Source organism: Pristiophorus japonicus, chromosome 10, assembly GCF_044704955.1.
Source record: "Pristiophorus japonicus isolate sPriJap1 chromosome 10, sPriJap1.hap1, whole genome shotgun sequence".
NCBI lineage: Eukaryota > Metazoa > Chordata > Chondrichthyes > Pristiophoridae > Pristiophorus > Pristiophorus japonicus.
Window position 1 is genome coordinate 105,675,072 of NC_091986.1, and position 13,938 is coordinate 105,689,009.

The window sequence follows — 13,938 nt, forward strand, 5'->3', positions numbered from 1 at the left end:
AACGAACTCATCGATATAACCTTCAGCTGCCTCATAGAAACATAGAAAATAGGTGCAGGAGTAGGCCATCCGGCACCACCATTAATACGTTCATGGCTGATCATTCCTTCAGTATCCCTTTCCTGCTTTCTCTCCATACCCCTTGATCCCTTTAGCTGCAAGGGCCATTATCTAACTCCCTCTTGAATATATCCAATGAACTGGCATCAACAACTCTCTGCGGCAGGGAATTCCACAGGTTAACAACTCTCTGAGTGAAGAAGTTTCTCCTCATCTCAGTCTTAAATGGCCTAACCCTTATCCTAAGATTGTGTCCCCCTGGTTCTGGACTTCTCCAACATTGGGAACATTATACCCGCATCTAATGTCCCGTCAGATTCCGTCAGAATCTTATATGTTTCTATGAGATCCCCTCTCATCCTTCTAAACTCCAATGTATAAAGGCCCAGTTGATCCAATCTCACCTCATATGTCAGTCCTGCCATCCCGGGAATCAGTCTGGTGAACCTTCGCTGCACTCCCTCAATATCAAGAACGTCCTTCCTCAGATTAGGAGACCAAAACTGAACACAATATTCCAGTTGGGGCCTCACCAAGGCCCTGTACAACTGCAGTAACACCTCCCTGCCCCTGTACTCAAATCCCCTCGCTATGAAGGCCAACATGCCATTTGTTTTCTTAACTGCCTGCTGTACCTGAATGCCAACCTTCAATGACTGATGTACCATAACACCCAGGTCTCGTTGCACCTCCCTCTTTTCCTAATCTGTCACCATTCAGATAATAGTCTGACTCTCTGTTTTTACCACCAAAGTGGATAACCTCCCATTTATCCACATTATACTTCATCTGCCATGCATTTGCCCATTCACCTAACCTATCCAAGTCACTCTGCAACCTCATAGCATCCTCCTCGCAGCTCACACTGCCACCCAACTTAGTGTCATCCGCAAATTTGGAGATACTACATTTAATCCCCTTGTTTAAATCATTAATGTACAATGTAAACAGTTGGTGCCCCAGCACAGAACCTTGCGGTACCCAACTAGTCACTGCCTGCCCCTCTTAATTAAACCCTTTGTCCTCCTCTACTGTATTCTAAATTTCTCCCAGTCCTCCGGTTTGCTGCTTTTTCTGGCTAATTTGTGTACCTCTTCCTTGGATTTAACACTCTCTCAATTTCCCTTGTTAGCCACGGTTGAGCCACCTTCCCCGTTTTATTTTTGCTCCAGACAGGGATGTACAATTGTTGAAGTTCTTCCTATGATCTTTAAAGGTTTGCCATTGCCTATCCACTGTCAACCCTTTAAGTATCATTTGCCAGTGTAATCTAGCCAATTCGTGCCTCATACCATCAAAGTTACCTTTCCTTAAGCTCAGGACCCTAGTTTCTGAATTAACTTTGTCACTCTCCATCTTAATAAAGAATTCTACCATATTCTGGTCACTCTTCGCCAAGGGGCCTCGCGCAACAAGATTGCTAATTAGTCCCTTCTCATTACACATCACCCAGTCTAGGATGGTCAGCTCTCTGGTTGGTTCCTCGACATATTGGTCAAGAAAACTATCCCTAATACACTCCAGGAAATCCTCCTCCACCGCGTTTCTACCAGTGAGGTTAGCCCAATCAATATGAAGATTAAAGTCGCCTATGATTACTACTGTACCTTTATTGCACTCATCCCTTATTTCTTGTTTGATGCTGTCCCCAACCTCTCTCCTACTATTTGGTGGCCTGTACACAACTCCCATTAGCGTTTTCTGCCCTTTGGTATTCCGTAGCTCCACCCATACCGATTCCACATCATCCAAGCTAATATCCTTCCTTACAATTGCATTAATTTCCTCTTTAACCAGCAACACCACCCCGCCTCCTTTTCCTTTCTGTCTATCCTTCCTAAATGCTGAATACCCTTGGATGTTGAGTTCCCAGCCTTGGTCACCCTGGAGCCATGTCTCCGTGATGCCAGTCACATCGTATCCGTTAACTGCTGTCTGCGCAGTTAATTTGTCCACCCTATTCCGAGTACTCCTCACATTGAGGCACAGAGCCTTCAGGCATGTCTTTTTAACACCCTTTGACCCTTTAGAATTCTGCTGTAAAGTGGCCCTTTTTGTTTTTTGCCTTCGGTTTCTCTGCCCTCCACTTTTACTATTCTCCTTTCTATCTTTTGCTTCTGTCTCCATTTTATTCCCCTCTGCCTCCCTGCATAGGTTCCCATCCCCCTGCCATAGTAGTTTAACTCATCCCTAACAGCACTAGCAAACACTCCCCCTAGGACATTGGTTCCAGTCCTGCCCAGGTGCAGACCGTCTGGTTTGTACTGGTCCCATCTTCCCCAGAACTGGTTCCAATGTCTCAGGAATTTGAATCCCTCCCTTCTGCCCCACTGCTCAAGCCACGTATTCATCTGAGCTATCCTGCGATTCCTGCTCTGATTAGCACGTGACACTGGTAGCGATCCTGAGATTACTACTTTTGAGGTCCTACTTTTTAATTTAACTCCTAGCTTCCTAAATTCGTCTCGTAGGACCTCATCCTGTTTTTTACCTGTATCGTTGGTACCATGACAACTGGCTGTTCACCCTCCCATTTTAGAATGTCCTGATCTGCTGAGGCTTTTTCACCACATACCAATTGCTTAATGCCATGATGCCTTTTTAAATTTGGTTAGCCAACCTGAAGAGTACTCGCATGGAGTTTCACTCTCCAGTTCTGCAGGGAGTATCTTGGTTATGTTGCATCACCATTGGGCCAGATAAAGGAACCTTTTCACTTCTCTGTCGCCACCACTCTATCATTACTAGATCCAACTCAGCACTTTTAGGTTTATGCATAATTTTTCCCTTACTCATTTCTTTCTGAACATCACTTGCATAAAACTTCATGATCTGTTCTTTTTTTTAATATCATAAATGGTGGAGATTCCAACACCATACTCCTCACTCAGTCGTCTCACTGAAGCACCTCTATCTAATCTCTGGAGTAACTCCACTTTCTTGGTAATTGACAATGAATTATGCTTCCTATTTGCACTACCTGTATTACCCATTGGGGTATCTGATGTTTTTTTTGACATGGTTGCAATGGCAAACAACACAAATTCACAATACCTTTTAAATCGGGAAAAACACCCCAGCACTTGAGTCGGGTTGGGTGGGGCCTGATCGAGGGGAGTACGTGTGTCTGGTGGGGTCGGCTCGGGTCGCAGTTGGGTTGGGGCCGTGGGGCATTCCGAAAGGCTCGGACCGATCGCAGGTTTGTATTTACACTTTTTATTTATGTTTTAAAAAATGTCTGGTTTTCGGAACATATTTCCGGATTCCGGATGACCCCTTCTGTGATCTGCAAAATGTCCGGTTTTCAGATAATTACGGTTTTTAGAATTCCAGGTTCGGGACGTTGTACCTCTATGTATTTAAAATTGCTATTGTTGCTCGAGGTAATACCAATTTTATTACTGTATATTCTAGAATACTTCATTTTTTTTCTCTTTTTGAATAAGTTTACAATATCCTGTTAAGATTTATAGTCATCATCAGAGGCAGTGCCTTGAAATCGAGGAAGATTTGCTTCCACTCAAAGTGAGTTTTCGGGTGACTGTACAGTCCAATACGGAATGACAGTCTCTGTCACAGGTGGGACAGACAGTGGTTGAAGGAAAGGGTGGGTGGGGAGTCTGGTTTTGCCGCACGCTCCTTCCGCTGTCTGCGTTGATTTCTGCATGCTCTCGGCGACGAGACTCGAGTTGCTCAATGCCCTTCCGGATGCTCTTCCTCCACTTTGTGCGGTCTTGGGCCAAGAATTCCCAGGTGCCGGTGGGGAAGTTGCAATTTATCAAGGAGGCTTTGAGGGTGTCCTTGAAACGTTTCTTCTGCCCACCTGGGGCTCGCTTGCCGTGTAGGAGTTCCGAGTAGAGCGCTTGCTTTGGGAGTCTCATGTCAGGCATGCGGACGATGTGGCCCGCCCAATGGAGTTGAAGTGTGGTCCACGACGACATGCACACCATGATCCTGACCAACGGATCCACCACAGACCTAGTTCCACATCCGGACTGGGGTCAAGCAGGGCTGCGTCATCACGACAACGCTCTTCTCGACCTTCCTTGTTGCAGTGCTCTATCTCACTCTCAACAAGTTTCCCGCTGGAGTGGAACTAAACTATAGAACCTTCGTCGCCTCCAGGCTAGATCCAAAGCCTTCCCATCCTCTCGTCGAACTACAGTACACGGATGATGCTTGCGTCTGCGCACATTCAGAGGCCGAACTCCCAAGCCATCGTCAACATCTTCACCGAGGCATACGAAAGCATGGGTGTTACACTAAACATCCGTAAGACAAAAGGTCCTCCACAAATTTGACCCCGCCACCTAGCACTATACCCCGGTCATCAAAATCCACGGTGCAGCCTTGGACAACGTAGACCATTTTCCATACCTCGGGAGCCTATTATCAGCAAGGGCAGACATTGATGGTGAGGTTCAACACCGCCTCCAGTATGTCAGTGCAGCCTTCGGTCGCCTGAGGAAGATTTATAGTATGGAAAAGATGACCTACAAATTTGAGGAAACCAGGAACACTGACTGCAATGTTCTTTTGCATTTCTCTGTTCTTGTGTACATGTTTTGTATCTGTGGAATGCATGAATCTGCAGTAAAAAGAAAATGTACTGATAGTGAAAATACAAAAAATAATTTGTATTTTCTGATATATTTTGGTGTTGCAGACATGGAAGTTATGAAACCTCTCATCGAAGTGGCTCCTGAAGAAGTATCTGATGAAGAAATAGAGACTGAATTAACAGGCTTACACTTACGGCAACCTGGTGATGAACAGGGCATCTCGTAAGTGCATGTTATCTTAATAATTTAGTTAAATGTTTTCAGTTTGAATATCACTTTTCTAAAAATGTTTTCTCCTGCTCTCCTTTCCTGAAAAGATTTATTTGATTCTAGGTTGTCAATTCCCAACACAAACAATCCCCCAGCACCAACAGTCATCCTGTACCATACCAAATTAGCTGTTATGTCAGCAGGAAATTTGACTGAGCAGCATCACAACTAAGTCCAATCCTGCCCCTATCTAGTTTCCACACCTTGCACTTTCAAACAGAAGTTACAGGATAGCAATTAGGAACCGAATACAACGTTTGAGCTTTAATTTTTCTTACACCCTGTCTAAATGTGAATGACGGATTAAGTATAACCTGAAAAATACTGATTCATAGTATGCAAGCTCTAGTCTTCAAAAGATCGTGAGTGAACACTTGGAAAACCAAATATTGGTTACGACTATCTGCATAGATTCAGAAATGGTAGATGATATTTAACTTGCCAAATAATTGAAGTCATTGCTGATGTGATGGACAAAAGAAATGCAGTTGGTGTTTTCTGGTTGGATTTTCATACCGTCCACCCATACGGAACACCCGACAGACCGCCCAAAAGTCCAACATTGGTAGTGCACCGCCGACATACCACCGGAGCTGCACACCCTCTGAAAAAAGGTGCTTTTATGCCCCCCCACCCCAGTGATCTATTTCTCTCCTCGCCCCCCCCCACCCCACAGGATCTACTCCCTTCCCAGAGATATTAATACCGCCAGCGATCTAATCTCTTCCCTGCCCCGAGAGATCTAATCTCTCTCTCTCTCTCTCTCTCTCTCTCTCTCTCTCTCTCTCTCTCTCTCTCTCTCTCTCTCTCTCTCTCTTTCCCCCCCCCCCCACCTTCCTCCACACCCCCTCCCCCAGAAAATAAAAAAATAAATAACAATACGAGTATTATAAATAAATCAAAAACACTGCACAACTAAAAATCTAAACGTACCTGGAGACGCTTACCTGAGATCCGACGTCTGCAATCTTTGGCCTCAGAACTGCTCGTCTTAGGTGTGGTGGTGGGGGAGGGAAGGAAGGGAACAGAGATCAATGGAAGAGCACACGTGCGCAAAAACTCGGGACCCAAAGAGTCCTGAGTCCCAGACAGCTTGCCCTGCACCGCTGGAGCAGACCGTCCGTCGCACTCTGGTCCGGAGCAGTGCATCAGCAATGTTGTCACCACTCCGCCCCAGCGGTACCGGGCATTGAAGATTGACCGACCTCTGCAAGACTGCCGAGAATTGGGTGGTCCACCAAAGTCGGGCCCTTGGACTGCTAACAGGTGGCTAGCATCATTGTACCCGAGAGAAGACCCAAAACGTGGAACGAGGACTTTACTGTGTGTTAATTGACTGTTGCACTTGCTCACATAACAGTGATTCCGCTTCAAAAATAAAGGTAATTCATTGCCTGTGAAGCATTTTGGGATTTCTTGAGGCCGTGAAAGGCATTCTATAAATGAGTCATTCTTCTTTCTTTAGACCTGATACTGCATTGACCTGCTAAACCACTCTTTCCAGGCTGCCCTAACTGCAGTTTGCTGAGGAGGATGCCCCTCCAATACCAAAATGCTACACTTACTTGCCACAATCTCTTTAATGAAATCAGTGAAATCTAAACATTTGAATTTAAAATATCATCTGAGCTTTGAGTTAGAGACATCTGATACATTAAAACAGAAGATAATATGAATTTATTTGATGTTTTTATCTATTTTACATTATTGCAGGTTTACCCAAACATTCATTCATTTGTTGAAAGGAAATATTGGAACAGGGCTGCTAAGTTTGCCACTTGCAATCAAAAATGCAGGACTTATGGTAAGAGCTAATGTGTATTATCTAAACGTAGAATGTCTTTTTGAAAGTGTTTGACAAACTTTATTTTTGCTTGGAGAGATGCAGAAGATTTATTCGTAATTTTCATTGCAGTGATTATGGGTTGGATTTTGATCAAAAACTGCCACCGCTGGATTACCACCCAAAAAACTGCGATAGTTATTCAATTAAGATCAGCAGAAAATGAATTTAAAAAAAAAATGAAGAAAAATCTGTGTTCCACATGGATTCTCGGCAGAAAACGTGATCCTGGTCAAATTTAGTCATATTTAGTTCGAGCCTACGAGTTGCGCCTAAGGAAAGGGGAAAACACACACACAATTTTTCAAAAAAATAAAAAATCAGAAAACATTCACAGGAGGGACCCTTTTCTAGTGAATTGCTGCAAAAGAATTAAAAAAAAAAACTTTCACTTTTTTGCAGGGTTTCATATCTACTGACAATTGAAGGGCTGCTCTGGCTGGTTTTTCCTGGGTGTTTTTTTTTGCCCCTCAAATACAGATCACCGCTACCATCAAACTCTGGCGGAAGCGTTTTTTTCAGTGTTGCATGCCAGCGGTTCGCTCCCCAGTGTTACTTCGAAACTGCCGGCGGAAAATAAAAACATAAGACCATAAGAAATAGGAGCAAAAGTAGACCATACGGCCCCTCGAGCTTGTTCTGCCATTCAATACGATCATGGCTGAGCCGATCATGGACTCTGACTCGGGTCCACTTCCCTGCCCGCTCCCCATAACCCCTTATTCCCTTATCATTTAAGAAACTGTCTATTTCTGTCTTAAATTTATTCAATGTCCCAGCTTCCACAGCTCTCTGAGGCAATGAATTCCACGGATTTCCAACCCTCAGAGAAGAAATTTCTCCTCATCTCAGTTTTAAATGGGCGGCCCCTTATTCTAAGATTATGCCCTCTAGTTCTAGTCTCCCCTATCAGTGGAAGCATCCTCTCTGCATCCACCTTGTCAAGCCCCCTCAATCTTATACATTTCGGTAAGATCACCTCTCATTTTTCTGAATTCCAGTGAGTAGAGGCCCAACCTACTCGACCTTTCCTCATAAGTTAATCTCCTCATAGAAACATAGAAAATAGGTGCAGGAGTAGGCTATTCGGCCCTTCGAGCCTGCACCACCATTCAATAAGATCATGGCTGATCATTCACCTCAGTACCCCTTTCTTGCTTTCTCTCCATACCCCTTGCTCCCTTTAGCTGTAAGGACTATATCTAACTCCCTCTTGAATATATCCAATGAACTGGCATCAACAACTCTCTGTGGTAGGGAATGCCACAGGTTAACAACTCTGAGTGAAGAAATTTCTCCTCATCTCAGTCCTAAATGGCTTACCCCTTATCCTAAGACTGTATCCCCTAGTTCTGGACTTCCCCAACATCAGGAACATTCTTCCTGCATCTAACGTGTCCAGTCCTGTCAGAATTTTATGTTTCTATGAGATCCCCTCTCATTCTTCTAAACTCCAGTGAATAAAGGCCCAGTCGATCCAGTCTCTCTCCATATGTCAGTCCAGCCATCCCGGGAATCAGTCTGGTGAACCTTTGCTGCACTTCCTCAATAGCAAGAATGTCCTTCCTCAGATTAGGAGACCAAAACTGAACACAATATTCCAGGTGAAGCCTCGCCAAGGCCCTGTACAACTGCAGTAAGACCTCCCTGCTCCTATACTCAAAACCCCTAGCTATGAAGGCCAACATACCATTTGCCGCCTTCACCGCCTGCTGTACCTGCATGCCAACTTTCAATGACTGATGTACCATGACACCCAGGTCTCGTTGCACCTCCCCTTTTCCTAATCTGCCGCCATTCAGATAATCTGCCTTCGTGTTTTTGCTACCAAAGTGGATAACCTCACATTTATCCACATTACACTGCATCTGCCATGCATTTGCCCGCTCACCTCACCTAACCGATCCAAGTGACCCTGCAGCTTCTTGGTGTCCTCCTCACAGCTCACATCGCCACCCGGGATCTCTGAACTGCCTCCAAAGCAAGTATATCCATTTGTAAATATGGAAACCAAAACTGCACGCAGTATTCCAGGTGTGGCCTCACCGATACTCTGTACAACTGTAGCAAGACTTCCCTGCTTTTATACTCCATCCCCTTTGCAATAAAGGCCAAGATTCCATTGACCTTCCTGATCACTTGCTGTATCTGCATACTAACCTTTTGTGTTTCATGCACAGTTACCCCCAGGTCTCGCTGTACTGCAGCACTTGGCAGTCTTTCTCCATTTAAATAATAACTTGCTCTTTGATTTGGATGAAACTCCCATCTGGTGGTTTTCCGCCGAAAAATAGAAATATCGCCGAAAAACATAGCGGAAAAGCTGATCAAATTCCAGCCCATTGTGTGCAAGGGGCAAGTTGAAGTATTTTGATGCAATGTAATAATAATGTAAACTGTATGTGCTTTCAGGCAGATTAAATAATGTTTACAAATACTCAAGATAACATTTTCATTCCATTAGTTATGTATATTTTGTACATGTGTGTCTTGTTTAAAAACTGGTGAATCCAGTCTAAAATGGTTTCCAAGCACACGAACAAAACCTGAAAAGGTTGCTTGGAACCTTTCTATCTCACAGTTCTAGAAAGCTTTGATCAATAATTAGTGCAGTGGAAGATCATATTTGAAGGGGAAGGAGTGTTTTAAATAATTCAGTTTTCAGCATCCCAGACAGTAACTTTTTGCTACTGGCCTTCAGTGATGTTGGTATGGATGGATATTCCATCATCTTTAAAATTAACTGCTGGAGGCATAAAACAGCTTCAGAAAGCTACGTTTTTCCTCGTGTTTAATTTAAGAAATGGACAATTTTCACTATTCATAAGAGAATGCCGATGCGATTAGTTGATTCTTCAATGAATATAAACATAATGCCATAATCAAATATCTTGTACTTTCTTTCAGCCTATAATAGTCAGCATTTTATTTGAACTTGTTTGCAACTTGCACTGTATTACATAGAAACATGTAAAATAGGTGCAGGAGTAGGCCATTCGGCCCTTCGAGCCTGCACCACCATTCAATAAGATCATGGCTGATCATTCATCTCAGTACCCCTTTCCTGCTTTCTCTCCATACCCCTTGCTCCCTTTAGCTGTAAGGACTATATCTAACTCCCTCTTGAATATATCCAATGAACTGGCATCAACAACTCTCTGTGGTAGGGAATGCCACAGGTTAACAACTCTGAGTGAAGAAATTTCTCCTCATCTCGGTCCGAAATGGCTTACTCCTTATCCTTAGATTGTGACCTCTGGTTCTGGACTCCCCCAACATTGGGAATATTCTTCCTGCATCTAACCTGTCCAGTCCCGTCAGAATTTTATGTTTCTATGAGATCCCCTCTCATTCTTCTAAACTCCAGTGAATACAGGCCCAGTTGATCCAGTCTCTCCTCGTATGTCAGTCCTGCCATCCCGGGCATCCGTCTGGTGAACCTTCGCTACACTCCCTCAATAGCAAGAACGTCCTTCCTCAGATAAGGACACCAAAACTGAACACAGTATTCCAGGTGAGGCCTCACCAAGGCCCTGTACAGCTGCAGCAAGACCTCCCTGCTCCTATACTCAAATCCCCTAGCTATGAAGGCCAACATGACATTTGCCGCCTTCACCGCCTGCTGCACCTGCATGCCAACCTTCAATGACTGATGTACCATGACACCCAGGTCTCGTTGCACTTCCCCTTTTCCTAATCTGCCGCCATTCAGATAATATTCTGCCTTCATGTTTTTACCACCAAAGTGGATCACATTATACTGCATCTGCCATGCATTTGCCCACTCGCCTAACCTGTCCAAGTCACTCTGCAGCCTCTTAGCATCCTCCTCACAGCTCACATTGCCACCCAGCTTAGTGTCATCTGCAAACTTGGAGATATTACTCTCAATTCCTTCTTCTAAACCATTGATGTATATTGTAAATAGCTGGGGTCTCAGCACTGAGCCCTGCGGCACCCCACTAGTCACTGCCTGCCATTCTGAAAAGGACCCATTTATCCCGACTCTCTGCTTCCTGTCTGCCAACAAGTTCTCGATCCATGTCAATACATTACCCCCAATATCATGTGCTTTAATTTTGCACACCAATCTCTTGTGTGGGACCTTGTTAAAAGCCTTTTGAAAGTCCAAAGACACCACATCCACTGGTTCTCCCTTGTCCACTCTACTAGTTACATCCTCAAAAAATTCTAGAAGATTTGTCAAGCATGATTTCCCTTTCATAAATCCATGCTGACTTGGACCGATCCTGTCACTGCTTTCCAAATGCGCTGCAATTTCATCTTTAATAATTGATTTCAACATTTTCCCCACTACTGATGTCAGGCTAACTGGTCTATAATTTCACGTTTTCTCTCCCGACTTTTTAAAAAAAGTGGTGTTACATTAGCTACCCTCCAGTCCATAGGAACTGATCCAGAGTTGATAGACAGTTGGAAAATGATCACCAATGCATCTACTATTGCTAGGGTCACTTCCTTAAGTGCTCTGGGATGCAGACTATGAGGATTTATCGGCCTTCGATCCCATCAATTTTTCGAACACAATTTCCTGACTAATAAGGATTTCCTTCAGTTCCGCCTCCTCGCTAGACCCTCGGTCCCCTAGTATTTCCGGAACGTCATTTGTGTTTTCCTTAGTGAAGACAGAACCAAAGTATTTGTTCAATTGGTCTGCCATTTCTTTGTTCCCCATTACAAATTCACCTGATTCTGACTGCAAGGGACCTACGTTTGTCTTCACTAATCTTTTCCTTTTCACATATCTATAGAAGCTTTTGTAGTCAGTTTTTATGTTCCTCGCAAGCTTCCTCGCGTACTCTATTTTCCCCCTCCTAATTAAACCCCTGGTGCTCCTCTGCTGAATTATAAATTTCTCCCCGTCCTCAGGTTTGCTGCTTTTTCTGGCTAATTTATATGCCTCTTCCTTGGATTTAACACTATCCCGAATTTCCCTTGTTAGCCACAGTTGAGCCACCTTCCCCGTTTTATTTTTACTCCAGACAGGAATGTACATAAGAACATAAGAATTAGGAACAGGAGTCGGCCATCTAGCCCCTCGAGCCTGCTCCGCCATTCAACAAGATCATGGCTGATCTGGCCGTGGACTCAGCTCCACTTACCCGCCCGCTCCCCATAACCCCTAATTCCCTTATTGGTTAAAAATCTATCTATCTGTGACTTGAATACATTCAATGAGCTAGCCTCAACTGCTTCCTTGGGCAGAGAATTCCACAGATTCACAACCCTCTGGAAGAAGAAATTCCTTCTCAACTCGGTTTTAAATTGGCTCCCCCGTATTTTGAGGCTGTGCCCCCTAGTTCTAGTCTCCCCGACCAGTGGAAACAACCTCTCTGCCTCTATCTTGTCTATCCCTTTCATTATTTTAAATGTTTCTATAAGATCACCCCTCATTCTTCTGAACTCCAACGAGTAAAGACCCAGTCTACTCAATCTATCATCATAAGGTAACCCCCTCATCTCCGGAATCAGCCTCGTGAATTGTCTCTATACCCCCTCCAAAGCCAGTATATCCTTCCTTAAGAAAGGTGACCAAAACTGCACGCAGTACTCCAGGTGCGGCCTCACCAATACCCTCTAAAGTTGCAGCAGGACCTCCCTGCTTTTGTACTCCATCCCTCTCGCAATGAAGGCCAACATTCCACTCGCCTTCCTGATTACCTGCTGCACCTGCAAACTAACCTTTTGGGATTCATGCACAAGAACCCCCAGGTCCCTCTGTACCGCAGCATGTTGTAATTTCTCCCCATTCAAATAATATTCCCTATTACTGTTTTTTTTCCCAAGGTGGATGACTTCACATTTTCCGACATTGTATTCCAGCTGCCAAACCTTAGCCCATTCGCTTAACCTATCTAAATCTCTGCAGCCTGTCTGCGTCCTCTACACAACCCACTTTCCCACTAATCTTTTTGTCATCTGCAAATTTTGTTACACTACACTCTGTCCCCTCTTCCAGGTCATCTATGTATATTGTAAACAGTTGTGGTCCCAGCACCGATCCCTGTGGCACACCACTAACCACCGATTTCCAACCCGAAAAGGACCCATTTATCCCGACTCTCTGCTTTCTGTTAGCTAGCCAATTCTTGATCCATGCTAATACATTTCCTCTGACTCCGCGTACCTTTATCTTCTGCAGTAACCTTTTGTGTGGCACCTTATCGAATGCCTTTTGGAAATCTAAATACACCACGTCCATCGGTACACCTCTATCCACCATGCTCGTTATATCCTCAAAGAATTCCAGTAAATTAGTTAAACATGATTTCCCCTTCATGAATCCATGTTGCGTCTGCTTGATTGCGCTATTCCTGTCTCGGTGTCTCGGTGTCCCGCTATTTCTTCCTTAATGATCGCTTCAAGCATTTTCCCCACTACAGATGTTAAACTAACCGGCCTTTAGTTACCTGCCTTTTGTCTGCCCCCTTTTTTTAAACAGAGGCGTTACATTAGCTGCTTTCCAATCCGATGGCACCTCCCCAGAGTCCAGAGAATTTTGGTAGATTATAACGAATGCATCTGCTATAACTTCCACCATCTCTTTTAATATCCTGGGATGCATTTCATCAGGACCAGGGGACTTGTCTACCTTGAGTCCCATTAGCCTGTCCAGCACTACCTCCCTAGTGATAGTGATTATCTCTCGGTCCTCCCTTCCCACATTCCTGTGACCAGCAATTTTTGGCATGGTTTTTGTGTCTTCCACTGTGAAGACCGAAGCAAAATAATTGTTTAAGGTCTCAGCCATTTCCACATTTCCCATTCATCAATCCCCCTTCTCATCTTCTAAGGGACCAACATTTACTTTAGTCACTCTTTTCCGTTTATATATCGGTAAAAGCTTTTACTATCTGTTTTTATGTTTTGCGCAAGTTTACTTTCGTAATCTATCTTTCCTTTCTTTATTGCTTTCTTAGTCATTCTTTGCTGTCGTTTAAAATGTTCCCAATCTTCTAGTTTCCCACTAACCTTGGCCACCTTATATGCATTGGTTTTTAATTTGTATTCTCCTTTATTTCCTTGGTTATCCACGGCTGGTTATCCCTTCTCTTGCCACCCTTTTTCACTGGAATATATTTTTGTTGAGCACTATGAAAGGGCTCCTTAAAAGTCCTCCACTGTTCCTCAATTGTGCCACTGTTTAGTCTGTGTTTCCGGTCTACTTTAGCCAACTCTGCC

General features: G+C 44.1%; 1 protein-coding gene across 4 annotated transcripts in view; it reads left to right on the forward strand.

Moving 5' to 3' along the window:
• slc36a4 (solute carrier family 36 member 4) overlaps positions 1 to 13,938 on the forward strand; it is a 457,837-nt gene that overhangs the window by 18,490 nt on the left and 425,409 nt on the right. For all 4 annotated transcript variants that reach the window (XM_070891988.1, XM_070891989.1, XM_070891990.1 and 1 more), the window contains exons 3-4: positions 4,727 to 4,844; positions 6,606 to 6,696. In XM_070891988.1, coding sequence (XP_070748089.1) covers positions 4,727 to 4,844; positions 6,606 to 6,696 — 209 coding nt within the window. The remainder of the gene's footprint in view (positions 1 to 4,726; positions 4,845 to 6,605; positions 6,697 to 13,938) is intronic.